This window comes from Anarhichas minor, unplaced genomic scaffold (genome assembly GCF_050575085.1).
Source record: "Anarhichas minor isolate MPS153535 unplaced genomic scaffold, ASM5057508v1 ptg000010l, whole genome shotgun sequence".
In the NCBI taxonomy this organism is placed as follows: Eukaryota; Metazoa; Chordata; class Actinopteri; order Perciformes; family Anarhichadidae; genus Anarhichas; species Anarhichas minor.
In genome coordinates this window covers 1,380,049-1,402,308 of record NW_027466456.1, presented here as the reverse complement: position 1 = coordinate 1,402,308, position 22,260 = coordinate 1,380,049, and the positions used below count along the sequence as shown (strand labels likewise).

Below are 22,260 nucleotides of genomic sequence, written 5' to 3'. Positions count from 1 at the left end.
TCCACCACGACTACACAAACGTTTCTACTTGATGTTGTCTGCTCTCCGCTTGGCTCACTCCTGTTTCACTGTCTTGTGTGTGAAACCCTGCAGGACACCTTGGCCTACGCCACGGCGCTGTTAAACGAGAAGGAGCAGTCCGGCAGCAGCAACGGCTCCGACGGCAGCCCGGCCAACGAAAACGCCGACCGCAGCCTCCGACAGGTCAGCAGCCCCCGGTGCCTTCTTTGCATGACTCATCGCATTACAGCAGCTCATCATCGCTCTGTTCACGCAGAGAAGAATGGAAACGAAAATGGAACATCTCACCGAGCTTCTGTCAGAAGCTGTAAAGGCAGTTCGTTGCCTCCCACGGTTGTTATTAAGCGGATCCATTCTTCTGGGACTCCTGCTGAGTCTGACGGGATGCCCACACAGCTCAACGCTGTCACACTGCTTCTGGCATGAATACTCCAGATAATCAGTGTCATAATCCCACTGTGACTGATCAGCACAGGGATGTTTCACCATCTGTTCCTTCTCCTCCCAAAAACATTTCTTGGTTATAGAAAGTTTGAAAAGTGGTTTATTTATAAGGTCAGGGTTAAGCTTGAATTTTGAATATTCTTCTTGAGTAATGCTTGATTGTCAACTCCGGTAAACTTTGTTTGCGATTGCATTCATAGTCGACGTCTAGGGTCTTGACATTTTTGGTTCAGGTACCTTGAAAGTGCTTGAATTCGACTTTTAAAAAATCTGTACCGACCCTGTTATTATCGTCTGTCTCTCCAGGGGTCAGAATCTCCCATGATGCTCGGCGATTCGAAGAGTGACCTGGAAGACGTGGACCCGTAGCTCCTCCAGCCCTCCGGAGAAAGGGGGGAGGCGGCGGCGGCGGCGGCGGCACGGCTCCGGGCAGCCAACTGGAAGAGCTGCACTCGTGATTGGCCGGTGACATTTAGTGACTCCACAACAAAGCCAATCGGAACACTTAATTCTCTCGGTCGCTGCGGCAGCGGAGGAGCTATGAATAAAATCGTAAATTACTTCCTTTCAGAGCCGCCGACGGCGATGATGGAGATGCATTATCATAACGGGCAGAAGTACATTAAAAAAGAATAAGAAAAGAAGAAAAACACCTTCCTCAATCACGGATGACTTCAGTTTATCCTTTTATTCATTCATTCACTCAGAATGACAGCGAGGTGGAGGATGGGTTTGGGTTGTGTTTTAACAATTTTCTGCTCATATTTGCCAACGTATCTACATAGACTTATTCATATTGTAAAGATTTGTTTCATAGGTGTAATTTCCAGTGTAAGATAATATTTTAAAGTCTCCTGCGCTCTTCTCCACAGCCATGCAACACATTTTTTTTTTTTTGTTTTTGCGAGAGGTCACGTCAGCCGCTCTAGAGGAACTCTCAGACACACAAACACACGCGTGTGCATATGTACAGGAACACCTCCACACACACACACACACACACACACAGAGGAGCACTTGGGAGGGGTGTGGTTAAGTATGCACTTTATAGTCCGGCCCAGTTCTATTGTGACGTACAGCAGCACTGGTCGGTTCCTCTAGAGCCTCCTCGCCGCCGCTTTTGCTTTTAACAACTTAACATGTTTCAGTGCCACTAAGCAGACACATGGACGCTCCTCCTGTGCTGGGTTTTTTTATGCTTTTCTTTTGTTTCTCTCATCGCCTGTGTTTTAGTTTTCTTTGACTCTGGATTGAATATTTGCAGAGGAATGTTTTTTTGTTTTGTTTTGGGGGGGGGGGACTCGAGCCTTATGCAAGAGCTGATCTGGGAAGTGCACGGATCAGCCGCGGTGTGGCCGTCAGTGCCGACTGAAGGGGAGCTCAGGAGCATGTTTTACTTTAAGGTGCCACGGTTACACACACACACACACACGCACAGAAGAACTTGTGGAGGAAAGATAGCAAACATGCAAGCGTGTGTCACTCATCCACTCACAAACACAAAGAAGCAGCTCGTTCTTGCCTCACTGTTACCTCTGCTTTATCAGGTTTTGTTTTTGCGTCGCCTTCTTTTGCTTTTGTCTTTGAAACACACACACACACACACACAGAGGAGCTGAACCCCAAACGTAGCTCCATCGTCCCTCAATCGTCGGGAGACTTGAAGTGCCTTAACCTCCCGATCTCCCTCTCTCTCCCCCCCTCACACCCCGTCCCACCTCACACACTGTATCGTCACATCTCCAGAGGAGGTGGGTCGTCGTGTGCTCCACTTTGGTGTCTCCTGTGGTTTAAAATCGTCTCGCTGTAGAACAACAGGGCTTCTTCATCCCCCGGTTAGACCTCTGTGTGTCGGGACAAAGGATTGTAGGAATGTAACCGTTGGTTGTTGATTCTGTGTGTATGTTGGGAGTTTTGGGGGGGGTGGGGTGGGGGGGTTGTAAGTTCCACCCTGATAAAAACGGGGTTCAGGCGACAGGACAAGGGTTTTGATGACGGTTTAAAGCAAACAAGAACAAAATGCTGCTTCTTCTTGGAGACACTTTGTAGATACCGAGTTCACGCTGGATGGTTTTAGTGAAGCAACTCTTCCACACGAGATGTTCTGAAGACGAGTCATTGGCTGATTCATCTCTCAGCTTTAACAGGTCAATGTTTACAGCGTGAGAACCCATCATGCAATGCGTTCTTTCTTTTTTTTCTGTCCCTCCCCTCCCCCCCTTCTCTATCTCACTAGATGTGAATGTCACCTTTGCATGTGTGGCATTAAGTGGTGAAGTTTGTCTTTTCAGTGTGACAGAGGAACACCCCCCCCCCCCCCCCCCATATATTTTCCATGTTGTTTGCTGTGTAACACCCCCGCCCCCGATGAGCCAAGTGTTTTCATGGCAACACGAGTCGCATTCAGCCAAGTCTCTCCTACATTGCCCCCCCCCCCCCCCCCCACTCACTGCTTCATCACCCACAACTACTTAAAGAAAAAGAAAACTAAAAAAAAAAGAAGAAACGTCGGAACAATCTTTGGTTTTAATCGTGGGATGCGGGGGGGGGGGGCGGGATATCGTGGCATTGTTACGGGTTTTTACCGTCATTAGATTTTGGAAAGTTCACTTCTTGCCATCGCAGGATTCTGTAACGCATGTTAAAACTCGAGTTTTAATTTGTACATCAGAGTTTGATTTAAGGGGAAATTTGATATAAAATAAACTGGAATGCACAACCTTTTGTAAACATTGTTTTTTTTGGGGGGGGGTTTTTAGGTATGTTTACACATTGTCATTTTTATAAAACGTTAATGCTCCATTTTGATTTTTTACCTTTTTCATGTTTACATCTTCTGAACCTTTTTTCTTGCAGACGTTTTGACGGGTAAAGCACAGGTGTACATTATAAAACGAGTAATGGCTGAATTCCATTTAGCTGCTTCAGTTTTAGGTTCTTGGGCTGCGTACTGAATACTTCCATCAGAATGTACTGCTTACTGCCCACTAAACTAACCATAAAGTATGATTTTACTCGACTGTTCACACTGAAGTTGGCTCAATGACGAGTACATGCTGAACATTTTAAGTCCTTATTTTCTGCTCCCAGATGAGGCAAACCTTCGTTGGCTCATTGCTCGCACATCAGCATTCAAATGTCCAAACGGGCATTATTTGTATAAACTGACATCATTTGAATGTAAAACATTTACTCTCTCGCCTAAAAACATGTTAGCACTTAAAGTGACATGTTAACAGCTTTCAGCTCTGCTCAAAATCTCTCACGGCTGATGTCAGGTCTCGAGGCCCCCGGACGCAATGCATTGTGGGGCAGTGGAGCATGTGCAGTAAGCTCACGTCTCAGAAATTCTTCCCAATGTAGTAAATATTAAAGCATTTGTTGTGTACACACAATCTACATACTAGGCAGTTTTAATGCACGAGATACTTCACGCAACAGAGCCTCGTTATTTATAACACCGGTGCTTTTCCTGCTGCGATGAGTCACGTCTGCTTTGAAAAAGGTCTTATCGGACGAGAATAATCCATTTATTAGCTGTGACCTCGGCCTCGTGTTACATGATGCCGAGAACAATCAGCCGCCCGATGAGACGGATCACTGCAGCAGTGATGACGTCAGAGCCAATCAGCCTTCAGTCCGCTCATCAGTGCGGCTCAGCTCAGCTCTCCATGCTCACGTCTGTGTGTTTGAATCGAGGGGTTAAGTCCCATGTGAGTGAGCTTTGTTTAAACTGCTTTGTGTTTTACACTACACTTTTATTATTTACTGTCACATAAAGACAGTTTGACGCTCAGGACGGACAAATGTTTTCTGTAAGTGTAAAGTCGGTCACTTTATTTGGTGAGAGCAGAAGGAAACTATCTCGTTAATGAAGCTAATCAGGCTGATTACACACAGCGGTGGTGCCGCCTGATTCTTTACTCCCAATCAGAAACATGAAGCGCTTTCATCTGTGTGTGTGTGTGTGTGTGTGTGTGTGTGTGTGTGTGTGTGTGTGTGTGTGTGTGTGTGTGTGTGTGTGTGTGTGTGTGTGTGTGATCTGAAGAGTTAGGACAGTAGGAACATAACCGCCGTGAATAATGACATGAATGATGGCTGAGTTCCATTTGGCTGCCTGCGTCTCAGGGTCCTGGGGTTGCGGTCAAATAGTCCCAAAAAGATTTCATCCTAACTTTTCCTCGACCTCGATGGCGAACGTCATGAAGTCGAGGAAAGATGTGAAGGAGAATTCATAAATGTAAGGAAAAGACGACCAGGTTGCTAAGAGCACGTTTTTTATTTTTTCCATAAGTAAATTATTACAGTGACTAACTTGTTGCTTTACAATTCAATTAAAGATTCCCGTCCAAAATCGACTCACACCTCCTGAAGGCTTTTACACCTGATGAATAACTGACACGGAACTGCAAGATACTCTGCAAATATATTATACGTCTAGGGCTTTTATTGTGAAAGGTAAAAGAAGAAGGTTCATAAATTATAGGTGCAACTCGAGCCGTTACACACAATGTGATGAGTTGTAATATTTGTGTTCTGTGTTGACAAAAAAACCAACAGTTTAAACAAATACATTTACGTGATGATGAATCTCGTGTAAAGAAGAAAAGGTCCGCCGGTGTCTGCAGCAAAGGATTGTGGGACATTACTTGATTTGCATTTAGAGAATTAAACCAGTTCTTATCATGGCTGCCACTTTGAGACTTCCTGGTGGTAGAGGTGAAATACTGCCCCCTATTGGTTTGGAGCGCAGCGCTACATCGTACACATTTCACCTTTAATGTCTGCTGTGTTACGTCGACATAAGGTCGATATATAATCGATTATAACGTGTCTCATACTACAAGGCTTCTTTCTTTTTTTTAACACAAATTAAATGTTTGTCAAAGCTCATTTTGTAAAAATGCAGAAATATTTGGTTACATTTGACAAACTATATACAGTTTAAAGACGGAACTAACTGAGGCAACATAAGCAAGTCTGAGGCATTATAACACTTTGTGTGCTGAAGCATATTTTGATCTAATCCCTAAAACTGAAACGCACACAAACCGTGTTACAGAAGTGCTTAGAGTCTCTGGTGAAAGTTAAAGATGACAACATTAGAGAAGAGACGAGTCAAAGCAGTTTTTAAGACGGACATTAAATCAGTGGGGAGTTGTATCGGGCTGCGTTGGTCGGACGCGACAGCAGACTGCGACGCCGGTGACCCCCTCGTCTCCTGTGGCGCCGCGGACACGGCAACTGTTGCCGCTAGCATCTGGCTCCATGATGGCGGAGCCCTGAGAGACGGCGCTGCAGTCTGTCAGAGTCCAGCCAGACGGACAGGACACCTCCACCTGAAACAATAAGTAAAGATGTGATCAAAGACATTTTTATCGGTTTAGAATATTTAACTGAGGCCAATACAGAGAAGGTGGTCACCATGGACTTCACCTACTACTCAGACACGTACCGACCAGGAAGAGACTCAAAATTACCACAAAGAGGCACAAAACAACCACAAAGAGGCACAAAACAACCACAAAGAGGCACAAAACAACCACAAAGTCAATTGACAGATTCTCAACAACAATCTGTCTCCCACAGCAATTTTTTAAAGTACGCTCAGCATTTATTTCTTTTCTTGAACACACAAACTGTGGAGTGTAATCCGTCACCTACTCAGTGTAAACGTCAAGAGTTTTTCACAAATACAAACATTTGAGCGATAAAACGTTCACCTGATCTTCGTCAGCTGATCTGTTGTCCAACAGGTTGCACTCTAGAGATGGAGCGTGGCAGCACACGGCGTGAGACGTCACCCCGTCCTCCACGACGCAGCGCCTCCGATCACCTCCATGTGGACGCGAGTCGGACGACATGGAGGCAGCGGACCAAGAGGAGCAGCCTGGAGACACGTGAGCGACACGCTGTAATGAGCTCAAACTGGCTTTAGAAGTGTTGCCCAATAATTCAATTCAGATGTTTGTAGAGCATCATATCACACACAAGATGTTCACAATGCTTTACATCAAAACAAGATGAAACGGCAGATACAAACATACTGTAAGAATATGGTTTGTTTATTTAAAGGTACAGTGTGCAGCATTTTGGGGGATGTATTGGCAGAAATGTAATGTAATATTAATAAGTATATTTTTGTGTATAATCACCTGAAAATAAGAATTGCTGTGTTTTTGTAGAATGAGCCGTTTATCTCTACATGCAGAATAAAGATTTTCTAAGAATTAAGTCGAGATCCTGTTAAAGTTAAAGTCATTCACAAAGTATTTTTGTCTTTAAGTTGGATCCTAATGTGAAAATCTGTTCGGAGGACTGATCGTCTTTCCATCGTAGTTGTTTTGGTCCTGACGACACGAAATACAACACGAAGCCAATAGATCATCATTTCGTGACTATTCCCGACCTGCTGTGATGCTGGAACACGTGATATCTATTGTGCATCAGAACCTCTCTCTCTCTCTCTCTCTCTCTCTCTCTCTCTCTCTCCCTCCCTCCCTCCCTCCCTCCCTCCCTCTCCGCTCCTCTGAAGGAGGTTCAGTGATCCTCAGAGGAGCGCTGACCCGTTCATCACGCAGGAATCCTCATGAAGGAGGAAGACGATGTAAAGTAACAACGATGCATTCAAGTGTTCTAACAGCGTCTGACAGCCCTGGTCTTTACAGCGCACACGTGCTGTAGCTGCTGTTTATGTTGGCGGGGAGCACATATAACTCTCAGGGTGATTGCCATGGGAACTGGCATAATTGGCCGCGGTGTTCTAAATGCAGCGTAAAGAACTTCCTCTGGGTTTAACGGGTACTCTGGTTCATATACAGTGTGGGACTTTAATTACAACTTGGACTGAATTCAACACCTTGTTATTGTTGCTGAGAATTAGATGAGAAGATTGAAACCAATTTCATATCTCTCCATTAAATATGAGGCAGGAGACAGTTAGCTTAGCGTAAAGACTGGAAACGGGGGTAAACTGCTAGCCTGGCTCTGTCCAAAGGACCCGCTGAAATCTTTAAGACGCCGTCACGTGTGCAAAATTAACGTAGCAGAATATTCCCATATTCCCCGTTCTCCATTCTATGTGAGCCAAGGGGCAAATAAAACAGACGATCACTCGCCTGCATTCGTGCATCTGTCTCTGTGCCTTTTAAGTATTAATAAACCTGAGGAGGAAGTCCAACATAAAGTTCCTCCAACCAGTCATTTTCCTTCCGTCTCTAACCGTCTGCTGGCTTCACTCCAAATGTAATGGACGGACACGAAAGTGATATCGATCTTCTCATCTAACTCACAGCAAGAAATCAAGTAAGTGTATTTCCCCAAATTGTCAAAAAAGAAAAAAGCTTTGTAATTTCACACTCCACTCCAGCAGATTGTAGCTGAGACGTACCGGTCAGGTGGTGCTGCGTGCCGAAGCACTCGGCATCGCGTCCGGGTTCAGGACTAGCGTGGATCCGGCACTGCAGCCCACTTGTCACACAGCAACGCGCCACAGCGAACACACCTTTAACCCCCGGAGTGTTGTGCGCAACACACTCCATCTGCCCGCTGTGCACCTGTACACACCGAGTGAGGGTTTTTATGAACAGCAGACTTTAGATCAAAGTGTTTTTAGTGATAATCAGAGAGCAGTTTGAACTCACAGTGATGGTTTCTCCCACGTGGTCACCGTCAGGACTGTAGCCGCTGCAGCTCATCATCTCCTCCCCCCGACGACAGCGGCTGACGGCCTCGTCGGTGCTCGTGACCCCTGACCTCTCTGACCACACCGAGCGACACAGGAGCTCCCCATCTGCACACCCACACAGGCACACAGTGTGAACTACTCGCTGATGCCGGTCGTGTTAAAAATCAAAGTGTCCGTTGTGTCACTAACTTGTGCCGTTGGCGGGAGGCATGGCGGCTACCAGGTTTGGGGTGATGAGACGACTCGTGTCGGACAGAGAGAGGAAGTTGATGGTGTTGCTGACGGAGTAACGCAGCATCACCTGCAGGACCTGCACCGGGGACGCGTTCTGATTGGACGACAGGATCACCGCCGCTACACCTGCAGATGCACAAACCAAAAAATGTCTTATAAAGCACTTATACTGCAGCTGCAACACAGATGACTTTAAAGTTACTGGTGTTTTATTTCAGGTGTGTGCGTACCTGCAGCATGAGCAGCAGCCTGAGAGGTTCCACTGTGGGAGGTGAAACAGGTGCTGCAGTCGCTGCTGGCGCTCACGATGTCATCGCCGGGTGCAAACAGATCGACGCAGCGGCCAAAGTTGGTGCCACCCACTCCCTGTGACATGAGCTGGTCCGCCGAGTTAACGGCCCCGACTGTGATGACCTGTACACACACACACACACACACACACACACACACACACACACACACACACACACACACACACACACACAAACAAGATGTTAAGATAAGGGATGTGTGTGAAATGCATCCGTCAGGCTGCTCGAGATGAAAAGTGTCGTGTGACCTCGGGCTCTGAAGCAGGTGAGTAGAGGCAGGCGTCGTCTCTGTAGTTCCCCGCAGCGGCGACGACCACGACTCCGTTAGCCACCATGTCGCGACAGGCCGCGTTTAACGAACGGCTGAATCCACCAATGAAAGGAAGCAGAACAACCACAGCAGCCACCGGGCGGGACTGCAAAGTTGCGCGGATATACTCCAGACCTGAGCAAGATAACACATTTGGTTTCAAGAATAATAGGAAAGCCTGCTGCTGCAGAAATGATTGCCCTCCATTTGTCCTTTGCGAATGTGTTTCTACATCATGGTTGCATGTAACAGCAGCTCCATTTCTACACCTGCTTTTCATGCAAAAGGACTAGTGATTGGGCTTAGAGTGATCTAGCAGGCTCTCTGAAGCCATGCTTCTCAAACGTGAACAACCCAGTTGGGTGGCATTGGACGCATCACATGATCTCCAACAGATCCGTGTGAGTCCTACCCGCCAGAGCTCCTGACACGGTCCCTTTCCCCTGACAGTTGAGCACACGGACCAGGTTTACGCCGGCGCCTCGAGCGACACCCGAGTCCGACCCACTCACAACCCCCGCCATGTGTGTGCCGTGACGGTCACACTGACTGGCCTGGAGAGGAGAGAGAGGGTTGGACACACAAGTAATACCTTCTTTTTTTTTTTTTAATGAGCTGTAATGGCAAATATGCAATGTATTTCCCTCTGTGTGTGTTCACCTGTCTGTGAACTCTCACTCCATCCTCCTCGGGGACGTTGTTAAAGTCTGTGATGAGCACTCGTCCTTCAATCTCTCTGTGAGAAATCTGAACACCGCCATCCATCAGATACACCTCCGCCATCCCTCCGTCGTCTGCAGAGGACAGAGGGTGAGATTTGAGATGTGATTACGTGTGTGTGTGTGTGTGTGTGTGTGTGTGTGTGTGTGTGTGTGTGTGTGTGTGTGTGTGTGTGTGTGTGTGTGTGTGTGTGTGTGTGTGTGTGTGTGTGTGTGTGTGTGTGTGTGTGTGTGTAAGTAATAGACAGACACAGAGGCAGACTCACTGGGTGGCCTGTATGTCCCATTCTCTGAGGTGCCACCGTGAGGCTGCAGTAGCCTCTGGAGGTTCCAGGGGGCGCTCTGAGCAAAGATCGACGAGTCCTCCTCGATGTAGTGGACCTGAGGGAGCTTCACCGCCTGCCAGGAACACAATCCCATTGCATTGTGGGTCGAAAATAGGAATGTCATGAAAACTGATACTTTGGTACCAAGGATGCCAAAATTCTTACTTCGCTCACATCTTAAAATTCAAAAGAAGAGCGAGTTAATGTTAGTTAATGGAGGTTCCATTGAGTTACATTATAAGAGCAAAGGTAAATTATAAAGTTATGCAAAATAAAGAGATGCAAAACAACATACAATAGACAAAGGTGTCACAAAGTTTGTCTTTCTCAAATGTAGGTAAGATATTCTTCCGAAGGTGTGAACATTTTTGAATACTTAAAAAGCCAACTTTGCATTTTAATGGCGGGCAAAACACAAAGAAATGCACTGACGCTGATATAAGTTGATTGGGTTATTTGTCTGGTACTTGGTGTCATGGCATTGATCACCTACTAGAAGTTACCCCCCCCCCATGTTGGGCTCTACTGCAGCAGCATGCAGACTGATGAAGCGGTTACCAGGTGAAGGACGTCGCTGCGCATCTTCACCAGGAAGCCGTGCAGAGCTCCAGAGTAGGTCTGCAGCACCTCCAGCGGGGAGCCTCTCCTGGCCGCTTTGGCTCTCAGCCTCCTGATGGTCCTCTGCACGTGAGAGTCTCGCGACCCCTGACGCAGTAGGACCAGGTACTGACCGGGCATGCACCACGCTGCCTGCAGCCGAGAACATAAGAGTACAGGTGCTCTGTCCCAATGCACGTATACGGGAGAACTTAGTTTATAATGTATGTTATTGCATATATAAAATAATTCCTGCATAATAATGAGAAGATGGAGACTTCAAACTTGTCAGGTACACAACCTCAGGTAGTGTGGAGAAGATGCCCCCCCTTACCTTTTTGCACTTGAAGAACTCAGCAGCGGGCTCGGCTCCGGTCTCAGCTCGAGTCCCGTCCTCGCGGATCAGATCCAGAACCATCTCGTCGTCCTCCGGGTAGTCCTGCGCGCTCGTGGCCAAAGATGCGCACAAACAGAGCGCCCAGCCAGCCCAGGCTGCTGAGGTGCGGCGCATTCTTCAAACAAACAGGATAACTGTGAGGCCGAATCACACAAATCCACTGAGAGGAGTTTTTTTTCTTTTCTTTATTCCACACAGAGTTCTCCAGATGTTTTGGTGTCTCCCACTGCCCGCGCGCCCTGATAGTCAGATAACGCCTGCAACCATCTATTCTGATTTGGGAAATGAAAGAAGAAAAAAAATCGAACAATTGGTTCCTATAATTAAGGCGGGGACTGCTGACGTCTCCGGGACTCACGCCACCGCTTTAGTATCGAATGATTGTCCTCCGTTAGAAACACCTCTGTGGAGGAGTCATGTTTCACGCGCGCCTCTGAAGCAGCCTGTAGTGCGTTCATGTCAAAGCCCTTTCTCTCGGTTCAAGTGTGATTCTGGATGCAGTTTTAACGTGTGCACTCAAGTATTATGAGTAGTGCATGCCGGTGCAAATATGAACTCATGTTGAGAGAGGCTCAGAGCTCATATTTGTCTTTTTATTATTATTATTTCTAAGATACTTTTATTGTATTTTACTTTAGTCACTTCTGTTTCTGTTTGTGCTGAGATGCAAAAACTCCTAAATCTCTATCAAAGCTTCTCTTTGTTTCTGTTTCAGTTCAACTCACTTCAAACAATCACATGTATGTTTATTACTTAATACTTCTGTGAAATCAGTTACACAATGTGTTCTTTATGGCTCTTTGTCAAGTCTGAGAAAATAACCCTGATGATGTCATGTGCACACGTGATACCGCGCAGAGCAACAACATTACTTCCGATGGAGAGAGTTTCTGTTCTTTTGTACTTTCTGCAGCTGCCCTCACAGAGTGCGCACTGTTGCATGCAGTCTGCAGACAAACTACGTGTCTTGAACTTTCACCCTTTTGCTCATGTATCTGATACATACGTGATATCTGTCAATGAGGCTGTCATCTGTCTGTGTTCTCTGATGGATTGTGGGTAAAAAATAGCCAGAAAAGTATGCTGGCTTGCGTACTGAAAATAAGACCGAATGCAGAAGAGCGTCCTGGTATTTTTTGGCAAACTGCATTTTAAAACCCTTTACCTGGTATACTCAATAGTATGTTAGTAGTATTTGAACGCATGGTTTTCTGCAGCTAAATCAACTAAATTGAACTTTGACCGTAAATATGTGACCACTACGGTGCACATCTGGGATTCCAGCATTGAGGAGGCAGAAGTTGTATGACTGTGACAGTTCACTGTGGAGAATAATGAAGTTAATTTATGGACACATTATCACGTTTTTATGATAAACGTGTTTGCAAACATTTGCTTATTTACATATCCAGCAGTTATGAAGCAGCATTGATGTTCAATAGGAGTTTTGTTTCTGTTCATCTGACGCATAATAATAATATAAAAAAAGGGGGGGGGGGGTGAAAGACTGTGAAAGACACTATTGAGTTGCATTATGGGAATTGTAGGTCCAGTGTTTTTGGACATGTGCTTCATAATAGAGATTAAAGGTGAGGACATGTGTTGCACTGGTTTTGACCATTGTCTCTCGCAAGACCCCAAACCTTAAAGCTGCTAGAGGAACTTCCATTTAGTGTTGATTTTGTTGTTCCCTGTGGACAGAAGTGGTAGTGTTCCTGAGCGCCAGAGTCCCTCCCATTTTACTGCAGCAGGGTCTGACAGTCTGCCCCTCTCAGTCCTGGTTCTGGTTCTCCCGTGCCTCCCTTCCTTCCAGCGGGTCCAGCAATATGTCCTGGGTCTCCAGCAGCGTGGTGTCGGTGTTTTCTCCCAGAGAGGAGAAGCTCTGCTCCTGGAGGAGGAGGAGGAGGAGATGCTGCTGCTGCTGCTGGGAGCTGAGCTCTTCTCCTCCCTCCGGAGCTCCGACTGCAGGTCCAAGGCTGCAGGTGAAGCCGGATCTGGGTCTGTCCACGGTGGACCGGTCTCTGCTGGAGGATCTGGGTCTGTCCACGGTGGACCGGTCTCTGCTGGAGGAGTTTCTGGTGAACCTGCATGATTTCATCTGGTTTCACTAGAATCCAACTGTCGCAAATAGTTCACTGATTAAATCACTATAAACAAAAGTTCTTAAAAATCTACAATTGAGTAAAAATGTTGCTTGTTTACAGGATAATGAACCTTTGTTTCTTAATAATGCATTTAATACTTGACCCCTTTCTGTACAGGGCTTGTATAAAGTCCATGAATATGAGCTATGACTTCAGTTATTACTATTCCTCCTCTGCGTTGTGGAGTTTGGTTTTGCCGTTAACGGTCGCTCTCTTGTTGCTTCTGTCTGTGCACCCTCTGGTGTTTAGGAGAATAGTGCACAGAGCAGAAGCACCTTTGTGTGTTTGCTCATATAGCTCGCTCATCATCGGTGGAGTCTCAGGCCACGGTGCCGGACACAAGTATAAATAAAGTCTGGTTCCCCAGAGAACCCCTATAATCTCATGATGGGGCCAAAAATGTGCCTTAATGGAATTAATGTAGGTCACTGCAGTGTCACTTACTGTCCCCCAGGAGCCCAACACACACACACACACACACACACACACACACACACACATTCTCTATATTTCATTCAGTAAATAGTGCCATCCTCTGGAATATAAATGCAATACACATTCAACTTTATTAACAAATACAAAGTGATACAAAATGCACTTTTATTCGCTGTAAAAAAACAAAATTTAAAAAATGCACCAGAGGATCTCTTCTCTGTCCCGAGTGTGGTGGAGTGTTTGGATTGGACCAATGAGGACTCTGATGCTGGACCGTGTCCCTCTTTCAGACCAGGTGCAATGTAGGACAGCTGTGGCTCATCAGGGCTTCGGGAGGAAGTCTGCTGTTACTCGACTTTTGGCCACAGAGGCTCGGCAGAGCCTCAGCACGCCTAAAATTAAATCAAGAGGGGGGAGTAGGGGAGAGACAGAAATAGAAGGTCGGTTCTCACGATTTGTCCTCATTTTCTTACTTTTTTTAATCCGAGGGAAGGTTTTGCTGAGCATGCATGTCGGTTATCACAAACACTCACATGGAGGAGCTGAGCGGTTCAAACCTCCTGTTTCCACCCGCTGGCCCCGATACTAACCGAGACTCAAGCGGCTTAATCACAGGAACGTCACTCTGGTCCGTATGTGTCCAACTAAGCTTCTCCTTTTTCAGTCACAAACCTTCAGGCCTCCATCTCTTCTATTCCACATTTACTCTCCGGTTCCTCCCTCCGCTCCTCTGCTGCCAGAGCTACTCGATAATATGATAAGATATATATTATAAGATAATAAAATCAGCATCTACAGTGTATTAGTGCAGATCTTTGGTCCCTTCAGACACATTACACAGCTGCTGTCGCCATGTTCGCCCACTCGATGATGGCTGTTAGCATCCTGAGATCCACAGACGGAACCACAGGGAATCATTAAGGCCTGAACGAACACCCACTTGTCTGTGGGGCCATTAGGACAGAGGTTGTGTGTGTGTGTGTGTGTGTGTGTGAGAGTGTGTGAGGCAGTACCTTGCTCCAGTAAACACCACATCCTCTCGACTTTTCTCCTGAATCTCAGGAGCCAAAATGACCTGACAAACACACACTTTCCATTACCAAATCAATTTCGGTTGGGCAGCAAATCACAGGTTATTTCACTGTGTCTTTCTCCCCAACACACACACACACACACACACACACACACACACACAGAGTCTGTGTCTACCTTGGGATAGCACTGGCAGAGGCTCCACACAGTCCCGATACACACCATGGTGACGCCCAGAGCGCACATTGCGGCATAGACGTGCGGTTGCTCCTGAGTCATGATAAAGAGGCCGACTGCCGCCACACACATCCCCGCCGCTATCAGCCCGTATCGATACGGTTTCCCTTCGACCATCGGTGCCACTGCTGCCGACTAATGAAGCTCTTATTCGTGTAAACCTTTAAAGAAAGAATCAAGCGCCTGTTGCAAAGCGAAGGGAAGGTTTGGTGGTGTTCTTGTGTCGGAAGCTTGAAGGTGAGGGTGGAGAAAGCACAGTGAGGGTTCCACTCTGCTGGTTATTACAGCCTGCAGACAGCCTGGTCAGGTGTAAGATTGCAGGTGTGTGTGTGTGTGTGTGTGTGTGTGTGTGTGTGTGTGTGTGTGTGCCCGATAGGTCACCTTGCCTCAAGCTGCTGGCAAAAAAAGGAGACTCGCAACTGAGCTTTTTGAGCCGAGTGAGTGTTTGTTTGCTTGGTTTGAACATGATTTTAAATAAGTGCATTTCTCTTCTCCGCGTTCTAACTATTTAAAAAGCCATCGTTTCTCAGTGCGCCACCGACCACAGAGAGCTCGGCAGCTGTTCATCAACAAGTTTATCGTGACATCACAACAACAGAACAGTGGACATGGATACAAAGCCGTGGTGTTAACATTATGCCATCACTGGTTAAGGCACTTTGCATTGCAGCAAGCTGTCGATGAGCAAAGTTAAGACAGAAAAGAGTGCAGACCATAGACCGTGTATAAAGATGGACGACATGACTCTGTGGATGTATGAAGAAGGAAAATAACATTAGTGCATTTTACAACTTTTAGGACTTAATTATTTAAATAAGTTCTATTTATGGGTTTTCGAAAGTTCATGGGAAAAACTCTTTTTGGGCATCATGTGACGGACCCTAAATTGTAGACAGCTGCCTAAAAGTGAAGCCCCTGGTGGCTGGCTGCAGTTTAAGTCATAAACAATTGGTTCAGACGGGGCATTGATACCGCGGCTCCACCGCCTACCGCGTCACTACTGCACAGACTCAAAAGCGCAAGATGGCAGCTCCTTCATGGGGATATTTTGGAGACGCGTGGTCCATCTGGTCTATGTTACAGATACAAAGAGCAGCTGTGAAGCTGTGAGGAAAGTTCTTATCGCGCTTGATGAAGAGTGCTCTGCAGCCACAGTAGTAGGTCACATAAATCCAAGCAGGCCAATAAAATATCCACATTCGCAGCCAAACCGCTGACACAAATCCATTAACGTGATTGTAAAAGTTACATAATGCTGGTTCTCAAGAAAGGCCCTTAGTGTAGAGAGCGGAGCGGTTGTAGTGATCATTTCAATTCCTTTCCCAATCAATCACAACACACACGTTTAGCAGACACAGAGGCCACACTGGGGCTCAGCCTGTACAAATACCAAGTCTTTAACCAGCCGCAGTGTCTCGGTGCTTCTTGGCTTGTGTTGGAGTTCAGAGCAGCTGTCTTTAAGGCACAGAGGAGCACCGACTGCTCGATCAAGGTTCCCGCTGAGAAAAAACAAAAAAGGCACTAACACAAAGTCCGCCAGAGCGAGAGGTTAAAGCTGCTCGCTGTGCTCCTGGCTCTTCATCACGGTGTCGTAGGATGGGGGCGGCTCCATGGTCCAGGGCGGGGGGGTGGATGGGAGCGAGGGTTCAGGCTCCGGTGCTCCGGTGACAGAGTCCTCCGACATCTCTCGACGAATTCGGTCCAACCTCCTGAAGAGAGAGAGAAAGAGAGAGAGAGAGAGAGAGGATGACAAGTGTACTAAACCGCTTTTCAGTGCTTACACTTCAACTCCTTTCAGTGTTTTCATTGACACTATAACTTCTATTAGTGCTTACACTCCAACTGGCTTCACACTTCTTTAATTGTGTCTTATATTTCACCAGCTGACACTTCAGATCTTTCACCACTTGCACTCAGCTGACAGTCGACTTCAATGATTTCTTTCCATCCACCACTTCAACGTGTCCTCATACGATGGTTCGTATGATATTTTACGGAAAGTTATTTTATTTTTCATGTGTTTTCCTTTGAATGTCCAGCAACACGAGCGGTCACTTTACCTGCACAAGCGCAGTGTTAAGGTAAAAGAACTACTGTGGTGCAATAATATTCCATTGGTGGTCGATACTGTTATGGTGCGTTTGCCCATACAGCTGGCTATATGAAGCGCTGGCTTCATCCCAACTTCCTTTCAGTGATCACACTTAAACATGCACTTCAAGTATTTTCAGCAGAAACACTTCAACTGATTGTCAACTTCTTTCAACCACACTTCATCTTAAAGCTCAACTCCTTTTAGGGCTTTCACTTGAACCGATTATATAACATCTAACACTTCAACTGCTTTCAGTACTTCGACTGTAATTTAAAATTCAGGCGCTGTCGGTTCTTACATTTCCGGTAATTTCTTTTATCCTTCCACGATGTAAGAACACCCTCTTCGTACTCCTTCAGCTATTCTAAACACATTTATCCCGGCATTCCACCATTCTGCTGTTTGCATATTATTCCCCTGTGAGGATTTTATTTCATCATCCTCTAATGAGAAACATTTGTCAGATAGTTTTGCGTTTTGTTCCGTGTCTGCCGGTAGAGGAACTCCTCGTGACGGATGCTGCTCCTGGCGTCTCTGTTTCTCGGTGCTGGACAAAGAGCAGACACGTCTTGTGTAATCCTGCCGATCGTAGATTACCTCACACACACGCACGAGTGCTGTTTTCTCCATGAACTACTTCTCCAATCAATCCATAATAATCCATGCTTTCCAATTCTTGGTGTCACAAGTCCAGTGTTTTTAAGATCCTAATTTGGTTCCTGCTCTTTTCCAAACTGTGCGATGTAACCGAGGTGTTGAGATTCGTTCAACAACAACAACAACCCGACCGTTTGTCAGCTCGGCGCCCTGGACGCTGTGCTCTGGTATTTGTCTTTATGGTCGTTTATTTATCTTGAACAACAGAAGGGGGAAGCCTGGAACGTTCTTTGCTTCCAATGTTTAGGACAGCAGGGTTTGTTTATCGCTAGAAAAAGGTTCTTTTTGCCCCCCCCCCCCCAAGGATGACATGTGAGAGGCCTATCTTTGGTGATCCCTTAATCCTTCATCAGGTCAAAACTCTGTGCAGCATTTTGGTTTTTGACAAAATACCTGCAAGACTAATATGATGAAAAATAAATAACAACTAGTAAGGTGCACTCAGTAGTAGAGTGCAGATCTCCAATAGGTGTGTCTGCAACGACCACTGCTGTAATGTGGGATTTAATGAATGCAACCAGTGCTGCAAAGCGTCATCAAACAGACTTCATTCAAGCTGACAAACAAGTGGTGGTGTAACGTTACACAAGCAATCGGCTTGAAGTCGTCGTATAATACAATCAGGCTAAAACACGAGGTGAACTCACCAAGCTGTCTGCCCGCTAAGCAGCGGCTGAGTGGTGGCGAAGTACAGCAGTGTGTGTATAGTGTGTTCAGCTATTAGCCAAACACACCGAACAGTAAAAGCCAGTTGCAGAGCAGCGGCCCAGAGGTACTCAGCAGCGTGTGTGCTGGTAGTCCTGTTAGCTGTTAGTGGCAGCGACCTGTCAATCACTGTGTAGCCCCGCCTTAAAGCATACCCTGCTTTATGGTCTGTTTGATAACCCTGTATTGAAGACTTCATTTTCTCATAGACTTCTATACAACCAGAGGAGTCGCCCCCTGATGGACATTAGAGAGAATGCAGGTTTAAGACACTTCCGCATTATCTTCACTGGTCCAAACACTGGGGGGATGGTCTACCCCCCACCCTGTCTTCTGTCACACTTTTATGACATGCCTACCTTTGTATAGCCAGGGCCTGCTGCGGGCTGAAGCGGGTGCCCGTGCGGGGGTGCAGGAGGGAGTGTCCGGGCACTGCCACCTGGAGGTTCTTCATCGCCATGCAGATTCCACTGACCAGCAGGGCCACGCCCCCCATGCCCAGGAACATCCCGAGTGCAAACAGCGGGGCCGACTGTTGGGCCAGGCCCACGCCCAGGGCCACCACCCCCCCAGCGGTCATCAGCACGATGCCCAGGCAGAGCAGCATGCCCCGGGGGAACGGCATCTCCGGAGCACCCCTGCTGCCTTCTCTGAATGAATTCAAGCCTTGCAGCTACAGCTGCGCCTCAGCAGCAGCAGCAGCAGCAGCAGCAGCCAGTCTGCAGGAGAGAGGAGAGGGATCAGATACACAGCATCTGTGTGTGTGTGTGTGTGTGTGTGTGTGTGTGTGTGTGTGTGTGTGTGTGTGTGTGTGTGTGTGTGTGTGTGTGTGTGTGATATGATCAGAAGCAAAAGGAAGCTGACACCAGAGGGAATAACACGGATATGCAACACGTAAATCATCCCAGTGCGTCTGTGCCAATAAGCAGCTCCTCTCTCTCTGTACCTGATAGGAAGTCGCGGTTTGGCGCTCGACTCAGCCGCTGCGTGGGCTGAAAGCTTCACCATCTCTTTTCTCCTCTTCATCAACTTTCCCTCCGCTCATGTTGCCCCGTGTGGCTTCTCCCCTGAAGAAGAAACTCAGAAAGCAGCTCCGGTGCTGCGCCCTCCCCGCCTCCGCCGCGCCTCTCTCTCTCTCTCTCGCTGCTCCTCTGCCGCGTCTTTGCGTTTTTCTCCCCGCAGCAGAAGAAGCATATCCGGCTTTGGAGTGATTACGACACCGGAAATCTGTAGAAGAGGAGTTGGTGTCGCATGCGGGCCGCGCGCTGTTTGGTTTTCATCTAGCAGCAGCAGTGTGAGGAAGTGTTTTTCTTTTTTGTTATAAGAGGAAGGGTTTCCAGTGACGAGGAATGGAGGGCAGGGCGGGCTGAACACTGTCACATTGCTTCTGTCTGGGCCAAGCTGTGTGCACAAGGGGAGAATAATAGTCCCCTCAGTTTGTTGTTTTAAGACGAGGTGGAGCTCTGCTGGGAGGGGAGGGGGGGGGGGGGGGGATCTTCACTGGCCTACATTTAGAGTTTTATTGATTATGAATGAGCTGGAGAGGTTTGGGCAGCTGATCTCTTTGTTTCTCACAGTAGATGCTCCAAATATTGGAAATGTGGATTTAATCATCCTTTTTATTTTATTTGAGGGCTCGACATATTATATCAACATCATGAAACGGGACTAGATGTCGTCTTTGGATTTTTGATGTAAAGTAAAGTGATCTTTGAACTGACTGTTATTTGTCTTTATCTACTTAGTCATTACATCACATTACTGATGATTATCTATCCCAAAAAATCTTTTTTGCAAAATCACCAAGCCAACCCACAATATCGATGCAATCTTGATATTAAGCAATTTGGAAAAACACATTATATTTGATATTTGATATTTGATCTTGTTTCCCTGAAGCTCTCAGTCGCTCTTTAACATCTTAAATCTGTAAATTTACCCTTAAATGTCCCTTTAACAATAATATTCCTATCTTATGATAATGAAAGGAATGAAATAAAAATAAATAAAGTTCTCCCACTTTGGCATTAAAAACACCAGAAAAAAAGACTTCAGTAAAAACCATAAAGTACCATAATGATGCTTGTTTCTTTATTTAATAACTCAAATATATTTTATGAGCCTCTGTTTTCATCTCCCAGTATCGTGTTCTGTGTAAATCTCTTACGAAATACAATATACTTGCAAAACTGTAATTCTGTACACAGCAGGGATGTGTGTGGTTTCTGCCTTTCAACCTTGACTGTGGGACTCTCTCTCGCTGTCCTCAATATCAGAATAAACGGACCTGAACACACATTAAAAAAACATGGTGCAGGATTTTCCAAGAGGAAACCCCATCAGTCAGCATGCATATTCAAACAGTTCCAAACAAACATCCTGTGATTCATATCAGCTTTCCTGTTGCAGCAGAGAGAGAGAGAGAGAGAGAGAGAGAGAGTGTGTGTGTGTGTGTGTGAGTGTGTGAGAGAGAGAGAGAAGCCATTCGTCCTTGTGCTGTCAAAGATAACAATATTTGTGGTCGTCCTTTCAGTGCAGCATCTTATTTCAGAGGTGGTGAAGGCTGCTGGACTCGTTCTTCACACAAATAATTCAGTATAACAGTCGTGTGAAGGCTGACATTTTACACTTACCCTTCATGCATCCTGTGAAAAATAAATAAAACACGGTCTAATGCGTGGCAGAAGAAGACCGGTATTTTAAAAAAACAATAATTAAAGGAACATTCTTCTGTTTTTGCATATTTTACATCATTAAACAATGATGGTGCATACTTTGATTTGTGTGCATTTTTATTAATAACGATTAATTTCATTAAGGTATGAAAATCAGCTTGCAGATACTACATGCTTGCATGAACTAAGCAAACCATCGCAGCGATCATCACATCCCCGTTATTCCTTTAATTACTTGTGATTAACAAAGATTCCTACATTACACTCATTTGATGCATGTTTTTGTTTTTGTGAGCCTGGTCCAATCCTGTCCTCGTGGGAATTCTCTAATATGCAATATTTCAACATTTGAGAGATGGCTGCCAAACAGCATATTTTTCTCTCACAGCTTCCATGGTTGACTCTTCATATCTGAGATTCCCACCAGCACTCGAATGTCTCATCATGAAGGAGTTTTACATAAATGAATGATTTTACTCTGATGAATTAACTTCCCCGAACCAGTCCAGCGCCTCTGCAAGTTGATTTGCACTTTCAATTGAAATGTGTCGATATCAACGGAAGTCTGGAAAGAAAATGATATTATGAAAATAATGTACCGTAAGTATGCAAGAATAAAGTACGCAAAACCACCGATGTGATCCTTTAAAATGGCCGTGTTGCCAGTGAACTGCTGTGGAAAAGCTCACATGGTCAGATGAGTCGTCGTTCCCCTGCTGACTACATGTGTGGCACGCAAACTAAAATAAAAACGTCTACGGATCTGAGCGCTGGTATCCCAAAGTGAATTATCATCGTATCCATCCTGCAATGACGCATGTGAATCCTGATGGGGAAAAAACAAAGGATCACTGCATTGTTTCATAGACGAGGAAACACAAAAGAAAGTTGTCCTCTGCAGTGACCAGGGGGAATCCCCCTAAAGAGGATTATCCAGTTGTGTTGATCTGAAACTGCAGCCTGGATTCCCTGTGTGCTTCTGTTACCAATGCAAGTGATACCTTAAAACAGATAGTTCAGATTGTTCTGAAGTACTTATCCATGTGTTACCTACAGTAGATGGAGTTTGGGGGAACAGACTGGAGTACCAGTGACTTTAATGTTTTAAGGGGTTAGTTCAGATCCACCAAAGTCATACAAACAAACCAGACTATCAAGGCAGCGGCAGACCAGCAGCTTCTGTGTTCTGTGTAAAATAACTGTTTTTGTGGAGTCTGGTGGCTTTGAAGAGAGA

The 22,260-nt window shown here is 46.1% G+C and overlaps 4 protein-coding genes across 10 annotated transcripts in view; 1 reads left to right on the top strand and 3 right to left on the bottom strand.

Moving 5' to 3' along the window:
- The window catches only part of usp24 (ubiquitin specific peptidase 24), a 36,881-nt gene extending 33,697 nt beyond the window's left edge, over positions 1–3,184 (top strand). For all 7 annotated transcript variants that reach the window (XM_076087418.1, XM_076087417.1, XM_076087416.1 and 4 more), the window contains 2 exons: positions 94–204; positions 772–3,184. In XM_076087418.1, coding sequence (XP_075943533.1) covers positions 94–204; positions 772–834 — 174 coding nt within the window. In that variant the 3' untranslated portion in view covers positions 835–3,184. The remainder of the gene's footprint in view (positions 1–93; positions 205–771) is intronic.
- Positions 3,185–5,551: 2,367 nt separating this feature from the next.
- On the bottom strand, positions 5,552–11,160 carry pcsk9 (proprotein convertase subtilisin/kexin type 9). The gene is made up of 12 exons (XM_076088534.1): positions 10,984–11,160; positions 10,611–10,802; positions 9,993–10,125; positions 9,668–9,801; positions 9,420–9,561; positions 8,946–9,142; positions 8,617–8,800; positions 8,342–8,512; positions 8,109–8,257; positions 7,856–8,021; positions 6,189–6,355; positions 5,552–5,804 (listed from the first exon to the last, which is right to left on the bottom strand). Exons 1-12 carry the CDS (start codon positions 11,158–11,160, stop codon positions 5,613–5,615), a joined length of 2,004 nt encoding a protein of 667 aa, XP_075944649.1. The 3' UTR covers positions 5,552–5,612.
- Positions 11,161–13,733: 2,573 nt separating this feature from the next.
- Positions 13,734–16,444, bottom strand: bsnd (barttin CLCNK type accessory subunit beta). The gene is made up of 2 exons (XM_076087285.1): positions 14,736–16,444; positions 13,734–14,025 (listed from the first exon to the last, which is right to left on the bottom strand). The coding sequence occupies exons 1-2, from the start codon at positions 15,009–15,011 to the stop codon at positions 13,912–13,914; spliced, it is 390 nt and encodes a 129-aa protein (XP_075943400.1). The 5' UTR covers positions 15,012–16,444; the 3' UTR covers positions 13,734–13,911.
- Positions 13,734–19,650, bottom strand: LOC142946296 (uncharacterized). The gene is made up of 4 exons (XM_076087411.1): positions 19,298–19,650; positions 18,711–19,070; positions 16,421–16,603; positions 13,734–14,017 (listed from the first exon to the last, which is right to left on the bottom strand). The coding sequence occupies exons 2-3, from the start codon at positions 18,974–18,976 to the stop codon at positions 16,444–16,446; spliced, it is 426 nt and encodes a 141-aa protein (XP_075943526.1). The 5' UTR covers positions 18,977–19,070; positions 19,298–19,650; the 3' UTR covers positions 13,734–14,017; positions 16,421–16,443.
- Between the last annotated feature and the right edge of the window lie 2,610 nt (positions 19,651–22,260).